Source organism: Heliangelus exortis, chromosome 4 (genome assembly GCF_036169615.1).
Source record: "Heliangelus exortis chromosome 4, bHelExo1.hap1, whole genome shotgun sequence".
NCBI lineage: Eukaryota > Metazoa > Chordata > Aves > Apodiformes > Trochilidae > Heliangelus > Heliangelus exortis.
Genome location: NC_092425.1, coordinates 43,308,715 through 43,328,239, shown reverse-complemented (window position 1 = coordinate 43,328,239; position 19,525 = coordinate 43,308,715). Strand labels below are relative to the sequence as shown.

The following is a 19,525-nucleotide window of genomic DNA, read 5'->3' as shown; positions in this document are numbered from 1 at the left end:
AATGGTGCCTAGAAATTGTGGAATAAATCAAATGTGAAATGTGCACTGTCTGAAATGTTACTTGAATGGTAATTTGAAAATGAAGGTGTGCTAATTGGAGCCATTGTGGCTGGGGCAAGGGCTTTGTTTCCATGCTCAGTCTGTTACCCTGCCCAGGGAAACCACCATGGGCAAAGGGGTGAGGTGATGTTCAGGTGCCTTGGATCCATGAGCAGGGAATGAGTTCCTCCACACTCCTCAGGAGCTGGCTGCTGGAGCAAGGAGATCTGCCATGCTGCAGCAGCCTCCTCACTTGAACCAGAGAGAAAGTATTTAAGGTTTTTTTAATGCAGGATAGGCTGCTTCTCTTGTCCCAGTGCTTGAGTAGTTGTATGAAGGTGCAGTATGAAATTAGGGAAATATGAAATATTCACAATTCCTTGGTGTGAGTATAGAAGACAAATAAATGCACAGACCACGTGGAAAAGAGGAGGTGGCTCCAGTCAGGTTCTCCAACCCTCTGTATCTGTGCACAGTTCCCAGATAGAGCCACTTGGCCACCACTTGGTCTAATTTTACATACTTGAATCTTTTTCACTTGTCTTGCTGAACTGGTACTGAAAGATGCTGAAAAATAACTATGGAACATGGCACAGCTGATCTAGAGTCTGCTGGGGCTTAAGGGCTGGTGAAAGAAAGCTGCCACGTGGCTGTGGTGTGAGTTGTTCATGAACCCCAGGCTGGTTACATGAGCCATTTCTGACAGGTACAGACAAGAACAGTAGAATTTATCCCAAATATATCCATTGAATATTCAGGGTAAAGCAGCAGTGAGTAACAGAGGTTTTTAATCTGGAGCCTAAGACACTAGTCATAAAGACAGCAGGTTTGAGTAGGCTTCCTGTGTGACTTTACTACTGAGTTATTCCTGAGAAAAATCCAAGGTTGTATCTGGATTCAGGGAAAAAGAATGAAAAAGCTGAATACCCAAACCACCCCTAAATTCCAGAAGACTGATCTTTATCAGAACATAAAATCTTAATATGCTAGGAGGGGGTGTCCTTCCCACCTTCCCCAGGCAGGACCCCAAAGCTGTGTTGCCCTGCCTGGCACTGAGGGGCTGCCCTCATCCTGCCACCACTCTTGTGGGGCACAGGAGATTTCCCAGTGCCTGCAGTAACCCAGCCAGCCCCAACCTGTCCTGATTTCCTCTTTGGATCACTGACCATTACTGTTCCTCTCTTTTCAGTGAGATGCTCTTGGGAAGGCAGGCACCAAGATTTGTCCTAATGCTCCAGTGAAGGCCTGACCAGAGGTGAGGAAAATGAAACCACGCTGTGTGTGTTACCCAGCAGAACTTCTCTGTCCTGCCTGCACCCCTGGCATCCACGTGAGGCTGTAATCAGCAGCAACCACTGGTGGCTCTTGGTCAGCTTGTGGAAGGGCTCTGTTACCTCCACAGCTCCCTAATTAGCAGCTCTCCTGTGCTGCAATGCTGCAGGTTGAATTGTGTTCAAATGCTGAACATTTCAAAATATTAAAACAAAACAAAAAAACTGAATTGAAAAAATTCAGCTGCTGAATTGTACCCATGCCCTGCATTGTATTTGTCCTCCTGGAACATAAGTGTATTTTCCTTGGCTATTTCTCTTTTTCACCAAGATGATGCTGACATTTAACATGTTGCAAAGGGCTTTGCCACACTTGCTGTCAGCCACAAATCTAGTGAATTCAGCTCATTATTTACATCCCTCATGTCCAGCAGAGTGTTCAGGATGGATCCCAATGGGATTCACTTTGGGCAACCTCTTAGCCTGACTCTGGAACCTGCTCTCAGCTGGGGTTGTGTTGCATGAGCTCTTTGGGCAGTGATTAATTCACAGATATTTTGCACTGCTCCCAGGATCACTACTGCATCCACTGAAGGAATCTGACACCTCAGTATCTCTTCCTCCAAGCCAAAGTATTTTATTTTGGGTTTTTCATACTGTTTTTGACATATGATTTTTAACACACCTTCTAATTACTTTTAACATAAAAAAGAATGTAAAGACCCAAAAGCTGTTTGTGTCAAACCCCCTGAAGTGTGGACTTGAAGCCTCCTGGTGGCTTCTCTCAATGCTTGTCTGATAACCAGTGCAGGGTGATTGATGCACAACCCCCCTCCCTGGACTGGTGCTGGTTGGAAGTTCCTTGTGTTGGTTCCTTTAAGGTTTACACATCCTTGATCAGGAGACAGGTCTGAATTTTACCTACAGGCTTCTTTCCACCTGAACATGACACAGAGGTTGAATGTCCAGGGGAGCTGAGCTCTGGGGGTGAGCAGCAGGATGAGGAGCTGGATGGCTCATCCCCAGGCACCTCCTTCACCCTCAGAGTGTCAGAGTTGTAGCTGGTGAGAACCATCAAGACTTTGTTAGATTTGTGAGTAAGGAGCCACAGAATGGTTTTGTCCTGTGACAAATCACACGTTCCTCTTGATACTTCATGACATTTAGACAAGATGTGCTCACTGCAAGGTCTGTGGGGCTTGGGTGGCTCAGCAAGTAGCTTCTGATGTGCCAGGCCAGCTCTTTATCCTGACAACATTTTTTCACTTTTTTTTATAAGCTCTGGACCCTGAAAAAAAGCAAAATATCCGTGACCCAAAGGAGTCAGGAAGATGATGTGCTTGTGAACAAGTTAAAAGAGTGTGGTGGCAGTTTTGCTTTTCCTGGTCAGCTCAGATTACCTGAGAAGATTTGGGTTTTGTCCTAAAAGTACTGAAACAGTTCTATTAGGAAACCCAGGAGAATGGTGCTTTGCAGAGGTGCTGTTTGGCTGTATTCAGAGGTGGAAATTTCTGATTAAGAAAAGAGAGGGTTTGCTGTGTTTTATCATTGAAAGCAAAGCAAGGACAAGACTCAGGAGAAGAGAGAGCAAGGCTTGGGGGTTGTGGATAGTTTGTTAAAGTTGACTTAAGGAATACATTGAAGAGAGAGGGATGAGAGGCAGACAAAAGCAGATTTGATGGAGGATAAAGGAAAGCCAAAGTAGCTCTGTGGTGTGAAGTTCAGTGAGCTAAAATAACAGAGGAGAGGCAGGAGGAAAACAGGGGAAAAGAGGATTAACAGGAAAAATGCTCTGACCTAAAATTTGAATAAATCCTCCCTATTGCAGAGGAACTTGTCAAGAGAAGTTCTGTTAGCCATGGAAAGACCTTTGCCTGCATCCTTCAGCAGTGCCAGTCCCAGCAGCTCCCCAGAAGCAGCAGATGTAGCTGAGCTCTGTATCTATGAAGTGCTGCAGACAAACCTGGGACTCTCCAGTGACCATTCAGCTGCCAGCCATGCCTGCTTGTGCAGGCAGGAAAGGTTGCCTTTGGAAATGTAACTGCAGGAGTTCTGCCTAGCTGGGCTTTGTTTCTGCTGCTCAGTGGAGAAATTTACACCCTTGCACATCCCCTGTGTTCCCATTTTGATCCAGATGAGAACAGAAATGGTACCTCTGCTGCAAAACACTCCTGGTGGTTTTCTTCCCTGCAGCACTGCTCCCTCATGGCAGTGAAGGCAGCTGTGACCCAGCCCAGCTGCTCCTGGGTGAGCTGGGGCTTGTACTTGATGAGGGTGATCAGCATTCTGCAAGAAAAGCAAAGCACAGTGAGCCCTGGGAAGCTGGAGAGCACTCCTCAAACACCAGTCCTGCCAGGCCACTGCTTTGGTGCTGCCTTCCTACAAGTTTTTCATGTGGAGTCACCAGCCAGGTGAGTAACTGCAGCAGGGAGCAATGATGATGATGATGATGATGATGATGATGAGGTGCCCCTTTCCCCTGAGAAACAAACAATGGCTTTGGTGCTGTTCCACCATCACTACCCATGGATAAACCAAGCAGAGGGTTAACAGTCAGAGGTTTTCTTTCCTTGCAGTGACTGGGGGGGGCTGGCAGCATGCAAGTTCTCTCTGACCAAGGCAACCAACCACCAGAACTTTCCAGAGGCTGAAGGAGTGTGTGGGCTGTCAATGTTTGTCAATGTTTGTCAATGTGGGCTGTCAAATGTTTGGGCTGTCCCAGCCTGGGAGATGATCCCAAGTGGAGCCATGAAGCTGTGCTGCCCCTTGCTCTGCTGGAACCTTTCCATGCAGAGCCTTCTGCTGTTGCTGGCTTTGGGCAGCTGCTGCCTCCAGCCTGGTGTGAGCCAGTGCAGCCCCCTGGCTCTGAGAGGGGCTCTGAACCACAGAATCAGAGAACTTCCTCCAAGTCCAAGGCAGGTTGAACCTGACTGCAGAAGAAACTGGGACTGAGAGGAGAGGGGGCTGGCTGGCTGGCTGGCTTCCCATGCCATGTGTAGACCAAGAAGCCAAGGGCAGGGGGAAGGTGAGTGTTGCCAGGGTAAGAATAAGTAAGGAAGGGGTAAGGGAGTCAACAGGCGTCTCTTACTCCTGCTTCTTGTGCTGTAACTTTTCCTCTTCAGCTGTGCACAAGTCTTCATGGAAAGTGAAGAGGTCAGGGGTCAAGGACAGGGGCACATAAGTCTCGTCGATTTCCAGTTTCCCCATGCAGGGCCTCCTGAGAGCATAGGAGCTGCTACAGCAGTGGCAAACTCCTGGGTTTATAGGATCAGCCAGGTGCCTTCTGCAGATTTCTCCAAGCACAAGATCCAGCTTTACCAAGGGAAGTGGAAAAAAAAAAAAGATGTAACATTTTTTTAAGTTCCAAAATCCCTGAATCTCATGCTGCTTTTAGTAAAGTTATAAAAAAAAATAACTAAGCCTTTAAACCAAACCTGATAGGGACTGTCCCTGATGAAACCCTGCTCCTGTTTGATCTGTTCTCAGCAGCAGGGCTTCTGGGGTGAGTCTGGCTCCTCCTGAACACGGGAGGCTGGGGGAGAGCTGAAGCTTTCCAAATACTCTGGCTCATGGGCCTGGAGAATTCTTACAGGAGAGCCCCACACACTGAGCCTTTCCACTCAGACCCCTGCACACTGCCTCACACCAGCCTGACCTCCTGCAGCTGAGTTTGTGTCAGTGAAAGATGCTGAGTTTTGCTCACTGCAGGCATGGAAGTCCCCCTGCAGGCCAGCTCAGGGAATGTTTTCCTCAGCTACCTGTGCTCTGAGCTCTTGGACCCAGCAGAGTGTGTGGCAGAGCTCCAAAAATAGGTAGGACCAAGGTAAGGCAGAAAAGCACTCACGTTCTCCTCAGCACAAGGCAGCAGCTTGTCCTGGCTCAGCTGGCAGCATTTGGAACCAACCGCAGTCATCTGCTTGGTGAATTTGATCAGCTCTGCAGATGTCAGCTGAGGCATCTTCTTGGTGAAGCTCACGAGAAGCCTGAAATGAAAATCCCTTTGGGATTGGTGTTTTTGCTCCACCAGGCAGCAGTGAGCAAGCCACTGCCTTCAGGTGTGTAAAGCTCCAGCCAGACCCCAGGGAAAACCCCGTGGTGCAAGGGCAGGGCTGAGCAGGGTGCTCATCTGCTGAGGTAGGAGAGTGTACCATGCTGTGTGGTTGAGTTCTTTTGGTTTTCTGACCAGGCTCTCACCAGGTTAAACAAATAAAATTAATGGTAGCAGTGCAGCTGGCTGTTGGGGGCCCCTCTTGCCAGGGTACAGATGTTTCCCTGTTACTCATTCCCCTGGAGAGCAGGGAGCTTGTGTAAGAGCAAAACTGAACTCCAGTGACTTCTTGGCAGACTAGAGGAGGGCAGAAGATAAGCTCAAGGTTCAATGTTTTTGGTTTTTCTCCTTAAAAAATTGTGCTTATTAACCCTCATGGCCAAGACAACCTTAACCACTGACCCAACGGGCAGCACCAGCCCCACTGGGTTTGCTGGAAACCTCTGGGTCCAGAGGCCTTTCAAAGATCAACCATGCTTGGGAGTGCCCAGTGGGTCTCCCCAGAGGAGGGGAGGTGAAGCCTGGCTTTGGGTGCAGAAGAAGTTTGGAGGTGTGGTTGGGATTGCTGACAAACTTTAAGTTAGCCACGTGCTTGTTAGCAGTGCAAATCAGGGCCAGAGGTCCTCCAGGAGGCTTCTGCCTGCTCAGTGCCTGGGTCAGCTCCTGCCCTGCTGCTCTGAGGACTGCAGGCAGGGTTCTGGTACAGTTGTTAATGTTTGCATCTGCTGCAGGAGCTGGAGGGAGCTGAGGCTTTAGCAGAAGACACAGCACCTGTCTTCTGGCCAAATTCATGGCTCTTAACTTACAGCTCATGGCTCAAAATGCAGCTCTGAAGTGAGAACATGTGAGGACACATGGGTGGGAGGCTGCCACGTCCCTGCTTCCTGACTTGGGTTAAGGAGACACCTCATGAGATGCCAGACTGCTGTCTTGGAAAAAATAACAAAAATATCCTGGAAGCCATTGAAATATTGGTCCAAATATTTGAGTGGTGTCTTTTGGCCAATGGTTTTTGAGACTCCTGGCCCAGCCCCAGTTGTGCCCAGCTGTACAGGAGCAATGTAAGCAATGTATAAAAGTAATACTCATTCTGGAAATAGTAATCTCCTTTCTCCTTGTAAATGTCACAGCTTGTCTTCATGACACTCTCAGTTTCATAAATGTGCTTCTTCAGTTCTTCCTCCTGAAAAAAATTAAGTTAATTTGAGGAGTCATTGTCTCAGGGGGAAGGCAGAATGCCCTCCTGCCTCCTGGCCAGGCCTGGGGATCTCTATCTACCTCTCACCTGACACATGCTGCCCATTTTTACCTGTCCTCATCCATCTGAAACCTCTGCAAACTGCCTGGATGGGGTAAATGTCCACTTTCAGGCCCCTGGAAATACTGAATTTACTGATAGAAGGTTAGGCCTGAGGCACGGGCTGCCTCATAACTTATTTTATATATCTATGAGATTTATATTTATATATTTCATTAGACAATTCCCATAAGCTCCTTTCCCCTTTGCAGGAGGGTACTTGGCACTGCTGGGGAGCCCAGCAGAGAGCAGGACTCATGGAAATGTTTGCTCCATCCCTTTCCCCCAGCATCTCTGTCTCTCTGTGTTACGTTCCCTCCCAAGGGAAGGCTGCCTTTTCCCCAGGGGAATCAGTCAGACCTTGCAGTACTTGCTGGGTTTGTTACAGGAGCTCCAGCCCTGGAGCAGTGACCTGCAGCACTCACCCCTCTGCTGCAGCAGTCTCCTGGCAGCCCAGACTTGCAGCACTCCTTCAGCAGATCCTCATAGCCCTTCCCAATCCTTAGCAGCATCTGGGCAGAGAACTCTGGGTGTCTCCTGGAATATTCGTACAGAAACCTGCAAGGTGGGGAGTGTCAGGAATTAGAGATCAGTCCAAAGGCCCTCAAGGTAAGGGCAGGGGGTGACTTTGGGATGGTGTTGCTGACACCACAGTGGAACAGGGAGAGCCTCCCAGCATCTCAAGCAGCTCACAGGATCCAGCCCAGCACTGCCTGAGCAAGTCCTAGGGGGGAAACAGGCTCAGCTCAGAGCTTTGTGGGACTTGGGCTTTTGCTCTTTTTTTAATCCTGTCTAAATGCTAAGAATTCCCAGTAAGTGACCTATTTCTCAGGAGACGCTGAAAGGACGAGCTCTGCTGCAGCAGTTCCTCTCCTCAGCAGCTGTGCCCAACCTGTGAGCTGCACTCTCCATCAGCTGATGTGGTGGATGTTACTTCATTACATTTATTTGGTTATTTGTAGGGACTGCTCTGTCCTTAGGACTTGGTGCTGCTGCCTGTGCATTCTTGCCCAAGGTCCCTACAGGTAGGATGGGGGTTTCACTGCCCAAAGGGACACAGCAGAAATGGACCACCCCTCTTTGGATCAAGAGGTGAGTCTGGCTTAAACAAATGCTTTTTGAATTCTCACTGAGGAGTGGCTCAAAGCTGTATTTTGGGCCTGAGACCAGAGCTGATAGCACCTGAATTTCATGTGTGTTTCCTCAGTTTTGTCTCTGGAGTAACACCCATGCCCTGTTCCTGCCCACACCTTGCAGGGCTGAGTGGTGCTTTGCTAAGCTGAACCTGCCCAGCATCCCCTGCCCTCCAGCAGGAGACAAACCTGAGGCTGAGGAGCTTTAACACCCTCACTGTCCCCTGCTGTCCCCACTGCTGGAACAGCACAGCTGGAGAGGAGAGGAAGGGCCACTTTACCTGGCTAAGTGTGTATCTTTTTCCTGGGCAAAACGCTCACAGACTCCTTGGTCCTTTATGAACTCCCTGACGTGGGGGGACAAGCCTGCAGGTTTGTCATCATTTTCTGCATTCACTATGCATTCACTTCTTTGTAACAGAGGCTTTTCACAGCACTTCTTAATTTTACTTGAAAGGATGTCTTGGTTGGTGCAGACGTAGTGTAGAATCTCTTCCTGCAACGAGAAAAAAAAAAAAAAAAACAAAACCAGGGGTTATTTTACCAGACTTTGGTGTGTTTTTTGTTTTGTTTTTTTTTTTTTTTTTGATCAGTGGTTTCAACCTCCCTTTTAGAGACAGAGAAGGTGACTCCCAAAGAGAAGAGGTGGCTGGCTCTCTCATGGATTTGGTGTGTTGGAGGCCAGGCAGATGCTGTCTTCTGCCAAAAATTGTACAGAAAATACCCAGCACAGCTGGGAGCTGCAGGGAAGGCTGTGGAGTGGTGTTGGGGCACTGTAGTCACAAAGTGATCTTATTGCCCAGGGAAAGCCAAATGGGAATAGCAACTTAAACTCCAGTTTTGGAGAGCAACCAGTACAGCATGGCAGGAAAAAGAAGTCTGAAAACAACCACCAAAAAATGCATCTGATTTCTGCAAACACTGACAGGTTAGCCACGTTTTACCCTATGCTGCATGCAGTCCAGCATGTCTCCACGGCAGCAGACCTTGTGCATGTCAGAGATATCCACCACGAGTTTGCTCACAGTGACAAAATCAGCTTTAGGGAATTTTTGGCTTATCTGAGCAAGTTTCCTACAACAAAGAGGAAAAAAAAGTTATTGTTATATATATATATATATTGTTATTGTTTATATTGAGTGTGAGGCTGTGATTAGTATCACTGTTATTTTGTGGAGGGGGTATCCAAAGTGCTCTGGAATGGACTCTCCTTGCTCCCACTGAAGTTAACAAATAAATGTCCCTTGAAGCCAATAACTGAAATGTAAGAGTTTTCTAAGGATCCCAGGTGGCTTTCAGTGTGGGATGGTGGAAAGAAATGTGGTAAATAAAAATGTGGTTGAAATACCAGGAGCCACCTTGTGTCCAAAATGCTTAAGAGGTTTGTGCTCTGTTTTCTCACCATGAGTCCAACTGCCATCACAGAGATACCTTCCTTACACATTTGGGTTTAGGTTTTGAAAGGCAGTGGCTGTCAGTGAGGACATGATGACTGCTGTCATGCACAGATCTGTGCTCCTCATCTCCCTTCCTTGCTGGATGCCACTGGTGACCTCACACAAAAAGGACAGGGCTGCTCTTTGGGGTGTGGAGCAATCCTTCAGGTCAGAGTAATGACAGCAGGGGAAGACTCACAGGGCCTTCAGGGTCCTTTCTCCAAACTTCTTCAAGATCCCACATGTGTGTTCCTGCCTCAGGCCATCTTCTTTTACTGGCTTCACCACCTCTGGTGCCTGGGAGGAAGAAGATGCAGGCCATGGAAGTGGAAGGAGAGAAAAGACACCACTTCATGTGAAAACTGCTGATATTTACACAGGGACTTTTCAGACAGGGGGAGGGGGATGCTGGCCAAGCTGCCACATGCACCAACTGCTGTGCTGGCTGTGCTGTCAGCAGCCTTCAGGAAATGGTGTGAGGAAAGCAACCAGAACCCTTTCAGACTTTCAGGTGAGTGTTCAGGGGAAGGCATCAAGGTGAATTCTAGCATCAGGTTCAGATGTAAAAGAAATGGCTGCTGCCTCTGCTTCACTCTTTAGTTATCTCTAGAAAGGTCCCTGGGGGCACATTAATTAACCAGAAAGCCTGCACTGGCTTACCTGTCTCTGGAAGCATTCCTCCAGGTTGTGAGTGGGGCCTGCAGCACTTCCACAGCAGCTTTTCATCATCTCCTCATACCCGAGAGCAACAGAAAGGATTGTTGGGGCATAGAGGAAAGGATGTCTCCTGGAAACCTCATAGATAAAACTAAAGCAGAAAGAAAAGTCTCTTTAGTTTTGGGGTAAGTCCCTACATGCAGGGGGTAGTGTTGTTACTGCAGCATCTGTTATCTGTTAAAATGATATCTTCTAAAACTGATTGTTTTCCTGCCCTAACATGAAGCTGTACAGTGTGGTGTTTGTCTTGGAGAATTCTGGTGGCCCTGACATTTTCCTGGAAATTAAAATCTCAACTCCAGTTCTGTCTTGGAGGCAGCAAAACTTCTGCTTGGAAGAAGTTCCACTTTTAAAGGCTAAAGAGAGGCCCTTGGTTTCAGATGAGTTCTTTACAAAGACTACAATAAAACAGGCCATGTATTGTTTGTGATTCAGCCCTATATCCAAAGCAGGAGGTGGCAGAACATAATGATAATTACAGCCAGAGGAATTAAGTAAATAATTCATGTTAGGGAATAAAAATGAACATGAGCCTACAGAGCACCTTAGATTGAAATTGTTTGGTTGATGTTGCGTTTGCTGTCTCTGAGCTCCTAACAGCCATCTCTAAGAGACAAGTACATGAGTTACTTACTATCCTGTCAATGGATGCTGATGCTGTGAGTAATTTCTGCAGGCAGCTTCAGCATTTGGCCTTTCAAAAGGTGAGATGAAGCCTCCTGATGAGTTTTTAAGGGAGAGGAAGCAGTCGTTTCGTTCAGGATCCTTTTTAGCACAGCACTCAGCAAACCTGGGAAGATTTTCCTCCTGGCATATTGTGTCAAGGAAAATCTTGTTCTGTGAAAAATCAGAGAACAGTTAATTTGTGTGAGGATTCCAGTTTACTCCTCTGAACAGCCTGTGTGTCATCATTCAATCTGTCAGCTCCAAAACTGTGCCTGCAGACCCCATCAGGAGCCAGGACTGTCAGCTCATGGGGTGGAGCAGATGCCTACAAACATCACATTTGCTTGAAAAATCTAATTCTGAATTTTCTTTTACCAGCCATAAAAGCAAAACTTTCTGAACATCTTTTAGAAAGACAGTTCAAGGTTTTCAAAAGCTGCTCTAAATATGAGTGCTAGGAGGAGGCAGGGCTTTGTTTTCCTCCACTTATTTTGAGAGGCTTTATGGCTGGGAGAGAGAGTCAGTAAGGCCAAAGACACCTACACGAGGAAGCCTCTTAATAGCATCTTCATGTCTCTCTGGAAAAAAACACACCAGGGCTCTGAAATTAAAAGTCCCTTCTGGAAATATTTGCCACATTAGAAGCAGAAATTGCTTACCAAAGGCTTCAGACAGTCTGGGTTGTCCCTGGTGGCAGCAGCACACTTCTTGGCAAGAGCTGTGACATCTTCAGCCATTTGAAGCGTTTTGCCAAACGTGCCTCCTTGCACATACTGAGCAAACATGACCATGGCACTGGGAGAAGAACACACAGCATTAAACCTGTCCCTGGCTCCCTAAAACCCAACTGTGTAACCTCCATGGGAGAGACAGTGGGAGCATTTGTGTCACCCTGGGCAGAGCTGGCAGGGACTGGCAGGAGGGCTGAGTGCTTGGCCCATGGTAAATGCTGCTTCCCAAATGAGACAAGGATGCTCAGTGGCAGCAGATTTGCAAGGAGAGGCTTTACCTGGACAACTTACATGGCTTTGAAATTCTTCTCCTGCAGCTGGGAAAAACGTTGGACAATGCTGGGTTTTAACTCTGAAAAACAAGATAATCTGAATTTTAAAAAATGTTAAGTAAATGCTTCATTCAATATTATTCGCAGATGACACTGAGCTGGGGGGGAGTGTGGATCAGCTGGAAGGCAGGAGGGCTCTGCAGAGGGACCTGGACAGACTGGAGAGTTGGGCTGATCCCAACGGGATGAGGTTCAACACAACAACCCCATGGGGAGCTCCAGGCTGGGCACAGAGTGGCAGAAAGGGAGCTGGGAGTCTGGATTGCCAGGAAGCTGAAGAGGAGCCAGCAGTGTGCCCAGGTGGCCAAGAAGGCCAATGGCATCCTGGGCTGGCTCAGGAACAGCGTGGCCAGCAGGTCCAGGGAAGGGATTCTGCCCCTGTGCTCAGCCCTGGGGAGGCCACAGCTTGAGTCCTGTGTCCAGTTCTGGGCCCCTCAGCTCAGGAAGGAGATTGAGGTGCTGGAGCAGGTCCAGAGAAGAGCAAGGAGGCTGGGAAGGGATCCAGCACAAGTCCTGTGAGGAAGGGCTGAGGGAGCTGGGGGTGTTGAGGCTGGAGAAGAGGAGGCTCAGGGGAGACCTCATCACTCTCTCCAACTCCCTGAAAGGAGGTTGGAGCCAGGGGGGGGTTGGGCTCTTTTCCCAGGCAACTCTCAGCAAGACAAGAGGGCACAAGAGGTCTCAAGTTGTGCCAGGGGAGGTTTAGGTTGGACATTAGAAAGAATTTCTTTACTGAGAGGGTGATCAGGCATTGGAATGGGCTGCCCAGGGAAGGGGTGGATTCTCCATCCCTGGAGATATTTCAAAAGAGCCTGGATGTGGCACTCAGTGCCATGGGCTGGGAACTGCAGCGGGAGTGGATCAAGGGTTGGACTTGATGAGCTCTGAGGTCCCTTCCAACCCAGCCCATTCTATGATTCTATGATTCTATGATTTTTTTTATTTATTTATTTACTTGCTTGGTTTTGGTACAAGAACCTTGGAGAAAGATAATTGGGTGCCCAGGATAGCAGCACTGGGGTGGAAAGACAGAAGCTGCCCTTCCTGTTTGTCACAAGCATGAGGATGTGGCACTGTTTGTTTGTCACCAACCCTACACCAGGGCCAAGATCATTTCCCTGCCTACCTCAAGTGTTGCCAGGAGGAACAGTCAGCCCTGGAGGGCATTCAGCTACCTTGCTGATGCACTAACCAAGGTTAAGTAGACACCTTACAAAACACCTTTTAGCCTTGCCTTAGTTATTTTAAGGTGTGCCTGACCACTCTTTGCCTGTTGGTGAAGGATTTTCTATCCAGAAAAGATGAGATACATGCAGGGCTACCTTGGTAGGCAATGCTCCTCAGAAATTTGCAGAGCTGCATCCTTCTGTCCATGCCATGAACTGGCCCAGAGGAAAGCAAATGTGGGAAAGCTATGTGAAAATCATGAGCTAATATTCTTCCATCACCACTGCCTTTCTTAACAGGCAAACTTAGATGCAGTAATTTGTTGTTTCTCTGTCAGAGAAGACTCTGAGAAAATGATTTTCACAACCCAAAATGCTGCTGTCTGACCCTCATGGCAGTGGGGCTGATCAGGATAAAAGGATCAAACACAATAAGGCAGCTTTTCTCTCCAGGTTATGCAGAGGTGGCAACTGAGATGATAACATGCAACAACAACCACAAACATCAGTCCTGGTTTACACTGTTGGGTCATTAGTGCATTGGAAAGTTAAAAAGATGGAAAAAGGGAGCAGATCTTTTGGTACTTCCCTGTCTCACTTCCTCATGGATTATGAAGGGAGTCTGGAACAACCACAGGCTGTACTCCAGCAGCTTTTAGAGTACTTAAAATCAGCAGAGCATCCTGATTTTTAAGCCTGTGGGTTAAATTACCCTTCAACAGCCTTTCAGTTATCACCCACATCCCTGCACTCTGCACAGACTCTCAAGCCATAAAGCAGCAACACATCTGAGGCTGATTTAAAAAAAAAAAATAATCATACAGATGCAGTTCTGCTGCACACCTTTGACCCATAAGAAAAATGTTCAGTGGCAATGTAAGCTACAAATAACCATGCATGCAAAGTTGCAGCCACAAGCACTATGCAAAAGAATGGAGTAAACCCATGAAATCTGTTCTTACCTATGTCCCGAGAACTTCTGGGCAGGGCTTTGGCTACAGTGAGGCTCACCAAGAAAAGAACATAAATTCTTGTTCTCCAGTTCATACTGTCAGGTGGATTGGCAGGGGCCTGGGGTGGGCTTGGTTCTTCTGTGAAAGGCAGAAAGAATCAAGGGGAAAGAGTCACTTTTATACCCACCCAAACAACTTCTGGTTAATCAAAACCCTTTTACTGCCATATATAACATGGAATATTCCCACAATAACCAGACATACCATTATTTGCTCAGTATGAAGACATGACCAGCCTGTTGCCAATCCTTGTAGATTCTTTTTTTCCCCTGAAATTTAGACAAATAGACATTTTTAACTTATCACACTTCAAACAAGAAGTTTAAACACTCCCTGGGCTTTTTATCATGCATACTGATCTCACCTACTTACAGGTATGCTCAAAGGTGACTGCTGTGCAGAAGATGCCTTTGTAAGACATTGCTGACTGAAAAATCCCAAGTTCAGCTGTTAACCTGATGGGTCTGCACCCCTCCTGCTGAACAAGCTACCTCAGCTCCCAAGGTGTCGTGGGGAAGAGGCTGATTTAAGCACCCCTTATTTTATTTTTGAAGCATTAACAATTACCTTCAAAATGTCCCCGAATCTTGAAACAAAACTCCCAAACTATACAACTAATAACTAAATCCAGTTAGTGGATTTTTTTTAGGAAAGCATGCTGTAAACTTTTTTGCAGGTATAATGGCTTCAGAAGGCCACGTGTGTCTGTAACAAACAGGTGGGTGAGCAAGGATACGTGTGTTAGGTCTGAAGGAAGAGGTGAAGACAGAGGTTTTATTTATTTATAAAGAAAATAGGAATACTCCTTGTTCCAAGTGGAAAGACCATGAGGGTTGTTCATTACCATGAGACAGTATCAAAAAGAAATAGTTCTTCTTTGGGCCAGAAGAGTCCGTTTCAGACATTTTGCATCTGTCATGGACTGTCTTAAGTAATTCTGGAAGCTGCACTTGGCTGCTGCACATCAACCCCCTTTAAATTCTATTTCCCCACTGCTCTTTTCCATGCTGAGCAGGATGATTTAACTACTTTTCGCCTTTATTTGAAGGTTCTTGCTACAGTTTGGATGACAATAATTCTATTTACAGAGAAGTCTCTCTCATTTTGAGAAGGGAAATGTACAGAAAATGTGTGGTAAACACAAGAGATGAGATCCAGTGAAGAGCTGAGGTCCTCATTAGGAGTTTGCATCATCCTGAGCAGCTCAGTTTTACACCTCTTGAGGACACAGCTGTTTCCAGAAGTTCTGGGAGGAGGTGATTGCCCTGGTGTGGAGGTGTGAATTCCCACCAGCTGGGGATGGTTGGAGGGGAGGGGAACCTCAGTGCACCTTGAAATGCCTGGGCAGGGGGAGGGCTGGAGCTCTGAGGATTGCCTGGCAGAGAGGTGAGGCAGTTTTTAGGGGAGATTTCTTTTCTTAATGACATTTGCTGATTTTAAGGGAAGGTTTCTATGTCTTAGGCTGGTGTATGGTCCCACCAGCCTTCAGTCATTGTTTGTCATTCTCAAGCTAGGTCAGGAAAGGGAGAAAGCATGTGCCCTGAGTTCAGATAGTTTGTGTCTGTTCTTACTAAAGAGAGCAGCATTTGTGAATCCTCTTTTTGCTTGGGTTGGTTTTTTCATGACTGTATCAATATTTTAATTCTTTTTCTTGAAACTGAACAATGATGTTTTGTGGTAATGTGAGTAGTACACAGATAGGTTCCACATCCACCCTTCCTTTATCCCTGGGGAGTGTCATGCTCATTAAATCCTGAGTGCCAAGGTGTGGCACAGGACATACCATGCAAAACTGTATTATCTGTATGCTCAGTGAACCTTTTTCTGGTGCATGTAACCTGGAGGCAATACAGGAAGGAAATCCAAGTTGTTAACTTCATTGCTGCAAATGATTTAACATTATTTGGAAATTATTTTGGAAGATTGATGGTAAGAATTGCTCTTTTCAGCCTCTATAAATGACTAATTATATCAGAATTATTTATGAACTTGTTTGACCTGGAGATTATTTTCTGAGTGAGTGTGTTTTGCCAAAAGTGCAGGTTTAACCTGTTTTCTGTCTATCTATATGTAATGAGGACCTTTTATTTTTAAAAGGGTGTATGAATTCATGGACTATCTATACCTAGAGAAGTGTGACTTGTTTCCTGACAAACACACAACTTTTGCCATGATAAAATATCCTCTCATTCCCCAGCCATGCCTCTTTGCTGAAATGTGTTGAAAAGCTGTGTGTGGTACAATGCAAGCATAATTTCTCAATTGAAAAGATCCCATCCTGATTCTGCTACCTTGAGGGAATGAGTAGATCCATGTGGGATGTCTGGCTTCTCCCTTTTTTCGAGTCCCCCTGGGGTGCCTTGTGTAGCCCCTGGTTTGGTATCAGGTGTCATTTTTTCCTTGAGGCCTTGCCTCGGGCAGTGTTCCCCTGTGGGGGTGTGAGCCTGTCTGCACAGGAGACAGGATGCCCAGGGGCTGCCCTGAGCTGGCAGCAACTTCCTCTGGCCTCTGGTTCCTCTGAGTCACTTGGCTGGGAAAGAAACAACTTCCTTCCCTGCTTTTCTGGCTCTCCACCCCCTCTGTCTCTGGGCTTGTGAAGACACATTTGCTGATGGGTTTGTGTCAGAGTGGCACGTGGGTGGAAAGTGCTTTGGGTGCTTTGTGTGGTCCCAGAGTTGGGAATAAACAGCTGTCCCAGGAGGACTTGTCCCCATGGGTGTCTTAGTGTGCTTGACTTTCCTGTGCAGTCCCTACCTGTCAAACACAGCTCTGGGAGAGGCAGGAGTGGGCATTCAACAGAGTACCAAGCAAAGGTCACTTCCTAGAGGGGCTCCCAGAAGTTCAGGGTTAGCAAACCAGGATCTCCTCCTCCATCCTGCTGCCCCTGCCAGGCTCAGGGGTCTGCCAGTGACTGCATCTGAGGTCAAGCACAGGCAATCTTCCCTTCTCTTAACTTCTTTCATTCTGGTAAATTTTGGGGAACTCTGTAGTGAAATCAGAAGGAACAAAGCCTGTTCAGAAGCCAAGAGATTAAAGCTTCATGCACAGGACAGTTTAATTTGTGTCACACTCTTCACAAAATAAATTCACATAAACCTCACAACCTTTCTTGTGCTGAATTTTCCACTTTTGCAGGGACACTGACAGGGTGCTGGAGGAGGGGTTGCTGCTCTCCAGGATGTAACACCATGTGGGCAGCAGGATGCTTGAGGAGGTTCAGTCAGTGGCTGATATGCCATGATTACCTAAATAAGTCAGAGGTGACTTATTTATACACGATGAAGGAATTTTGGTGATCTGTTCTTGAAGGAATTACTCCTTTACTGGGAAGCAAAGCCTACATGCCAGCTAAGATGAACCTACAAGGTCTGGAAGGGAAGTAGTAAGCAATTCCTCAAGCTAAAATCCTTCCCCCTAAGCTTCCAACTTCCTAAGCAAAACACTCCTCTGTCTATCTGTGCTCCAAATCCCCCCATGGGTTGATTGCAACTGAACTGGACACAACAAAGTACAAAGGGTGACATTTACAGCTTGTCCTTGTCTTTATCTGACACCTGGAGGCGTGATGGGCTCGCCAAGTGCAACACCAGGGCTGGATGTCAAAACAAGTTATCTTAACACAACACCATCTCTCTTATCTTAGCACAACATGAACGTGGGTTGCAGTGACCTGCTCACACAGCACTTTTTAGCAAGGCAGGGAACTTGCTGTATCTGCCCACAGCTTACCAAAAATGCTTGCACTGCTGAGAGGGCCCCAGGTAATTCCTTGCTGCTCCTTTGGGAAAGGCACTGCTCCCCAGACAGGGACTGTGGCACAGCCCTGGACCTAGTGGGGTTTACATTTTTATATTCTAGAGAGCTTCCTTGTATATTTTTTTAAACTTTTGAACATCTTTGATCTGATGCAGTTAAAAATGTTCTTTGACACTTATCTGAGAGCAGAGAAGGGCTAAGTACTTCTGTAACCCAGAGGACTTTTTCAGAAATCCAGAAATATAGCCTGGCCCAAAGCCACTGCCAGTTACCAAGCCCTGGACATGCTTTAGTGTATTTTTATTAAGCCATGAGATCACCATCACAAGCTGGTACAGAGACTGGAAGAACATTCTTGCTACCCAACCACTTTTCTATTTGCTTTGTCATGAAAATGTTTCCAAATGTTCAGTAGCAAGTTGCTGTGTGCATTAAAGGAATTTCCATGCAGCATGGCCAAAGGGAGCAGCCTTCTTACAAGGAGTTATTTGTTAAGGATTCATTTCTGTTTATTTCTGTCTCAGCATAAGAAATCTACATATAGTAAATAAGTTAATTTAGAGGAGGAGAGGAAGAGATTTCCATCAGTTTGTGTGGCTTGTGCTGTCAAAATTGTTTCTTCTAACAGATAGGTTTGTGTTTCCCACCAGGCTTTCTCCAAAGAGAGGAAAACTTGATTTTCAGGAATAGTTTTTGTGCATGTTAGATGTTCTATGGTCAAGGCTTTACTACACTTTTTATAAAGAATATATGAGACAGATACAGGCATAAAAAAATAATGAAAATGGAGAAAATAAAATGCCTTCAAATGGATGTGCTGGTTTTTGGGTTGTTTCCCATCTCTAGTACTTGTGTTAGTTCTAGGTGAGTTCTAGGGGTGAGGAGTTGTACTGGAAGGAAGAGAAACCCTGCATTTCTCTTGAAGTAACCTAAGCAAAGCTGCTGTGTGAAAACAAGTCACAGGTCTGAAGGAAACAGGTACTGAACAGTTGGCCTCTCTGGAATGTGATGCCCTCATTCATGTTTAGTAGCAGAAATTTAAATATGTTCCATGTAAGAGGGAGAGGTTTCCCTACCTCTTCAGGTGACACTTAAGTGGTTAAATAATACTTTAGTACAAGTGCAGTCTTAGCTACAGCTGCAGGTCTGCTTATTCCTTTTCCTTCTGAACTCAGACTCTAAAAGAAAAAAAAAAAAAAAAAAAAGGACATCTCATTAGAAATTCAGGTGAACAAAAATGTGTCAGCTGTGGAAAACCCCAGCCCAAAAGAGAGCCTCAGGAATAACAGGAAGATTGCTCAGCATGGGAGCAGAAGCTCTTAAGAAGTAATTTTCAAACCCACATCAATGCTGATGTTTGAGATCTTTAAGTGCTGCCTTGTGGCTGTAGTGCTGCCTCTGTGTCCTCTGACATGGAGCAGTGAAACCTGATGGGCAGAAAAGGGGGTGAGAGGAAGGGTAATCAACTCTTTTCACATCTTTTTGATGTATTGATATTCAACTACTGTCTTGACACATGACTCTCTTCAGCACTGCCAAATGATGAATGAAGCCTGGAAACCATTTATATTTGAATTCTGTCTCTCTGGAGGCAGCAGAGTTACAAACACAGTAACTACAAACATTTCTAAATCTCAATGGAATCCCTCACCTGCTCTGCATTTGGAATTATTCAATCAAAAAACCATTCCAGATGAGACAGGAAACTAACCAGCACTTCCTAAGAACCATAATGTGATGTGGGGATTATTTGGTGATTTGCTGGGCTAGTGATGGGTTTTGTGCCTTAGAATCCTCACTGAAGCTCAACCAAGCTTGCACTAAGGAACTCTGCTGCACTCTGCCTAAGCAGGGTGGGTTTAGGTGCAGTGACTGACTGCCAGCTTTGGGGATGGAGAATTAGATAAAGGAAAGGTCTTTGTG

The 19,525-nt window shown here is 46.4% G+C and overlaps 1 protein-coding gene and 1 long non-coding RNA gene across 4 annotated transcripts; one reads left to right on the top strand and one right to left on the bottom strand.

Moving 5' to 3' along the window:
• Nucleotides 1-1,927: 1,927 nt before the first annotated feature.
• Nucleotides 1,928-18,961, bottom strand: LOC139796270 (alpha-fetoprotein-like). 3 transcript variants are annotated; one of them, XM_071744192.1, is made up of 16 exons: nt 18,679-18,961; nt 14,051-14,115; nt 13,796-13,924; nt 11,630-11,690; nt 11,267-11,402; nt 10,576-10,778; nt 9,885-10,032; nt 9,424-9,521; nt 8,733-8,862; nt 8,070-8,284; nt 7,081-7,213; nt 6,444-6,541; nt 5,155-5,293; nt 4,399-4,622; nt 3,464-3,596; nt 1,928-2,598 (listed from the first exon to the last, which is right to left on the bottom strand). In XM_071744192.1, exons 3-16 carry the CDS (start codon nt 13,878-13,880, stop codon nt 2,554-2,556), a joined length of 1,848 nt encoding a protein of 615 aa, XP_071600293.1. In that variant the 5' UTR covers nt 13,881-13,924; nt 14,051-14,115; nt 18,679-18,961; the 3' UTR covers nt 1,928-2,553. The 3 variants fall into 3 exon arrangements, with proteins under 3 accessions (XP_071600293.1, XP_071600292.1, XP_071600294.1); XM_071744191.1 differs by lacking the exon at nt 1,928-2,598 and having other exon boundaries at nt 3,404-3,596; XM_071744193.1 differs by lacking the exons at nt 1,928-2,598; nt 14,051-14,115; nt 18,679-18,961 and having other exon boundaries at nt 3,404-3,596; nt 11,617-11,690; nt 13,796-13,873.
• On the top strand, nt 3,590-8,738 carry LOC139796275 (uncharacterized). The gene is made up of 3 exons (XR_011725915.1): nt 3,590-3,721; nt 7,618-7,747; nt 8,403-8,738. It is a non-coding gene; the product is annotated as an uncharacterized lncRNA (long non-coding RNA).
• Nucleotides 18,962-19,525: the final 564 nt, after the last annotated feature.

Coding starts and splice junctions, on each gene's coding strand:
- LOC139796270 (XM_071744191.1), bottom strand. CDS start 13,880: ATGAACTGGAGAACAAGAATTTATGTTCTTTTCTTGGTGAGCCTCACT. Junction 8,863..9,423: donor GAAAGGACCCTGAAGGCCCT/GTGAGTCTTCCC, acceptor TCTTTGTTGTAG/GAAACTTGCTCAGATAAGCC. Junction 4,623..5,154: donor TGCCTTGTGCTGAGGAGAAC/GTGAGTGCTTTT, acceptor CCCTTGGTAAAG/CTGGATCTTGTGCTTGGAGA.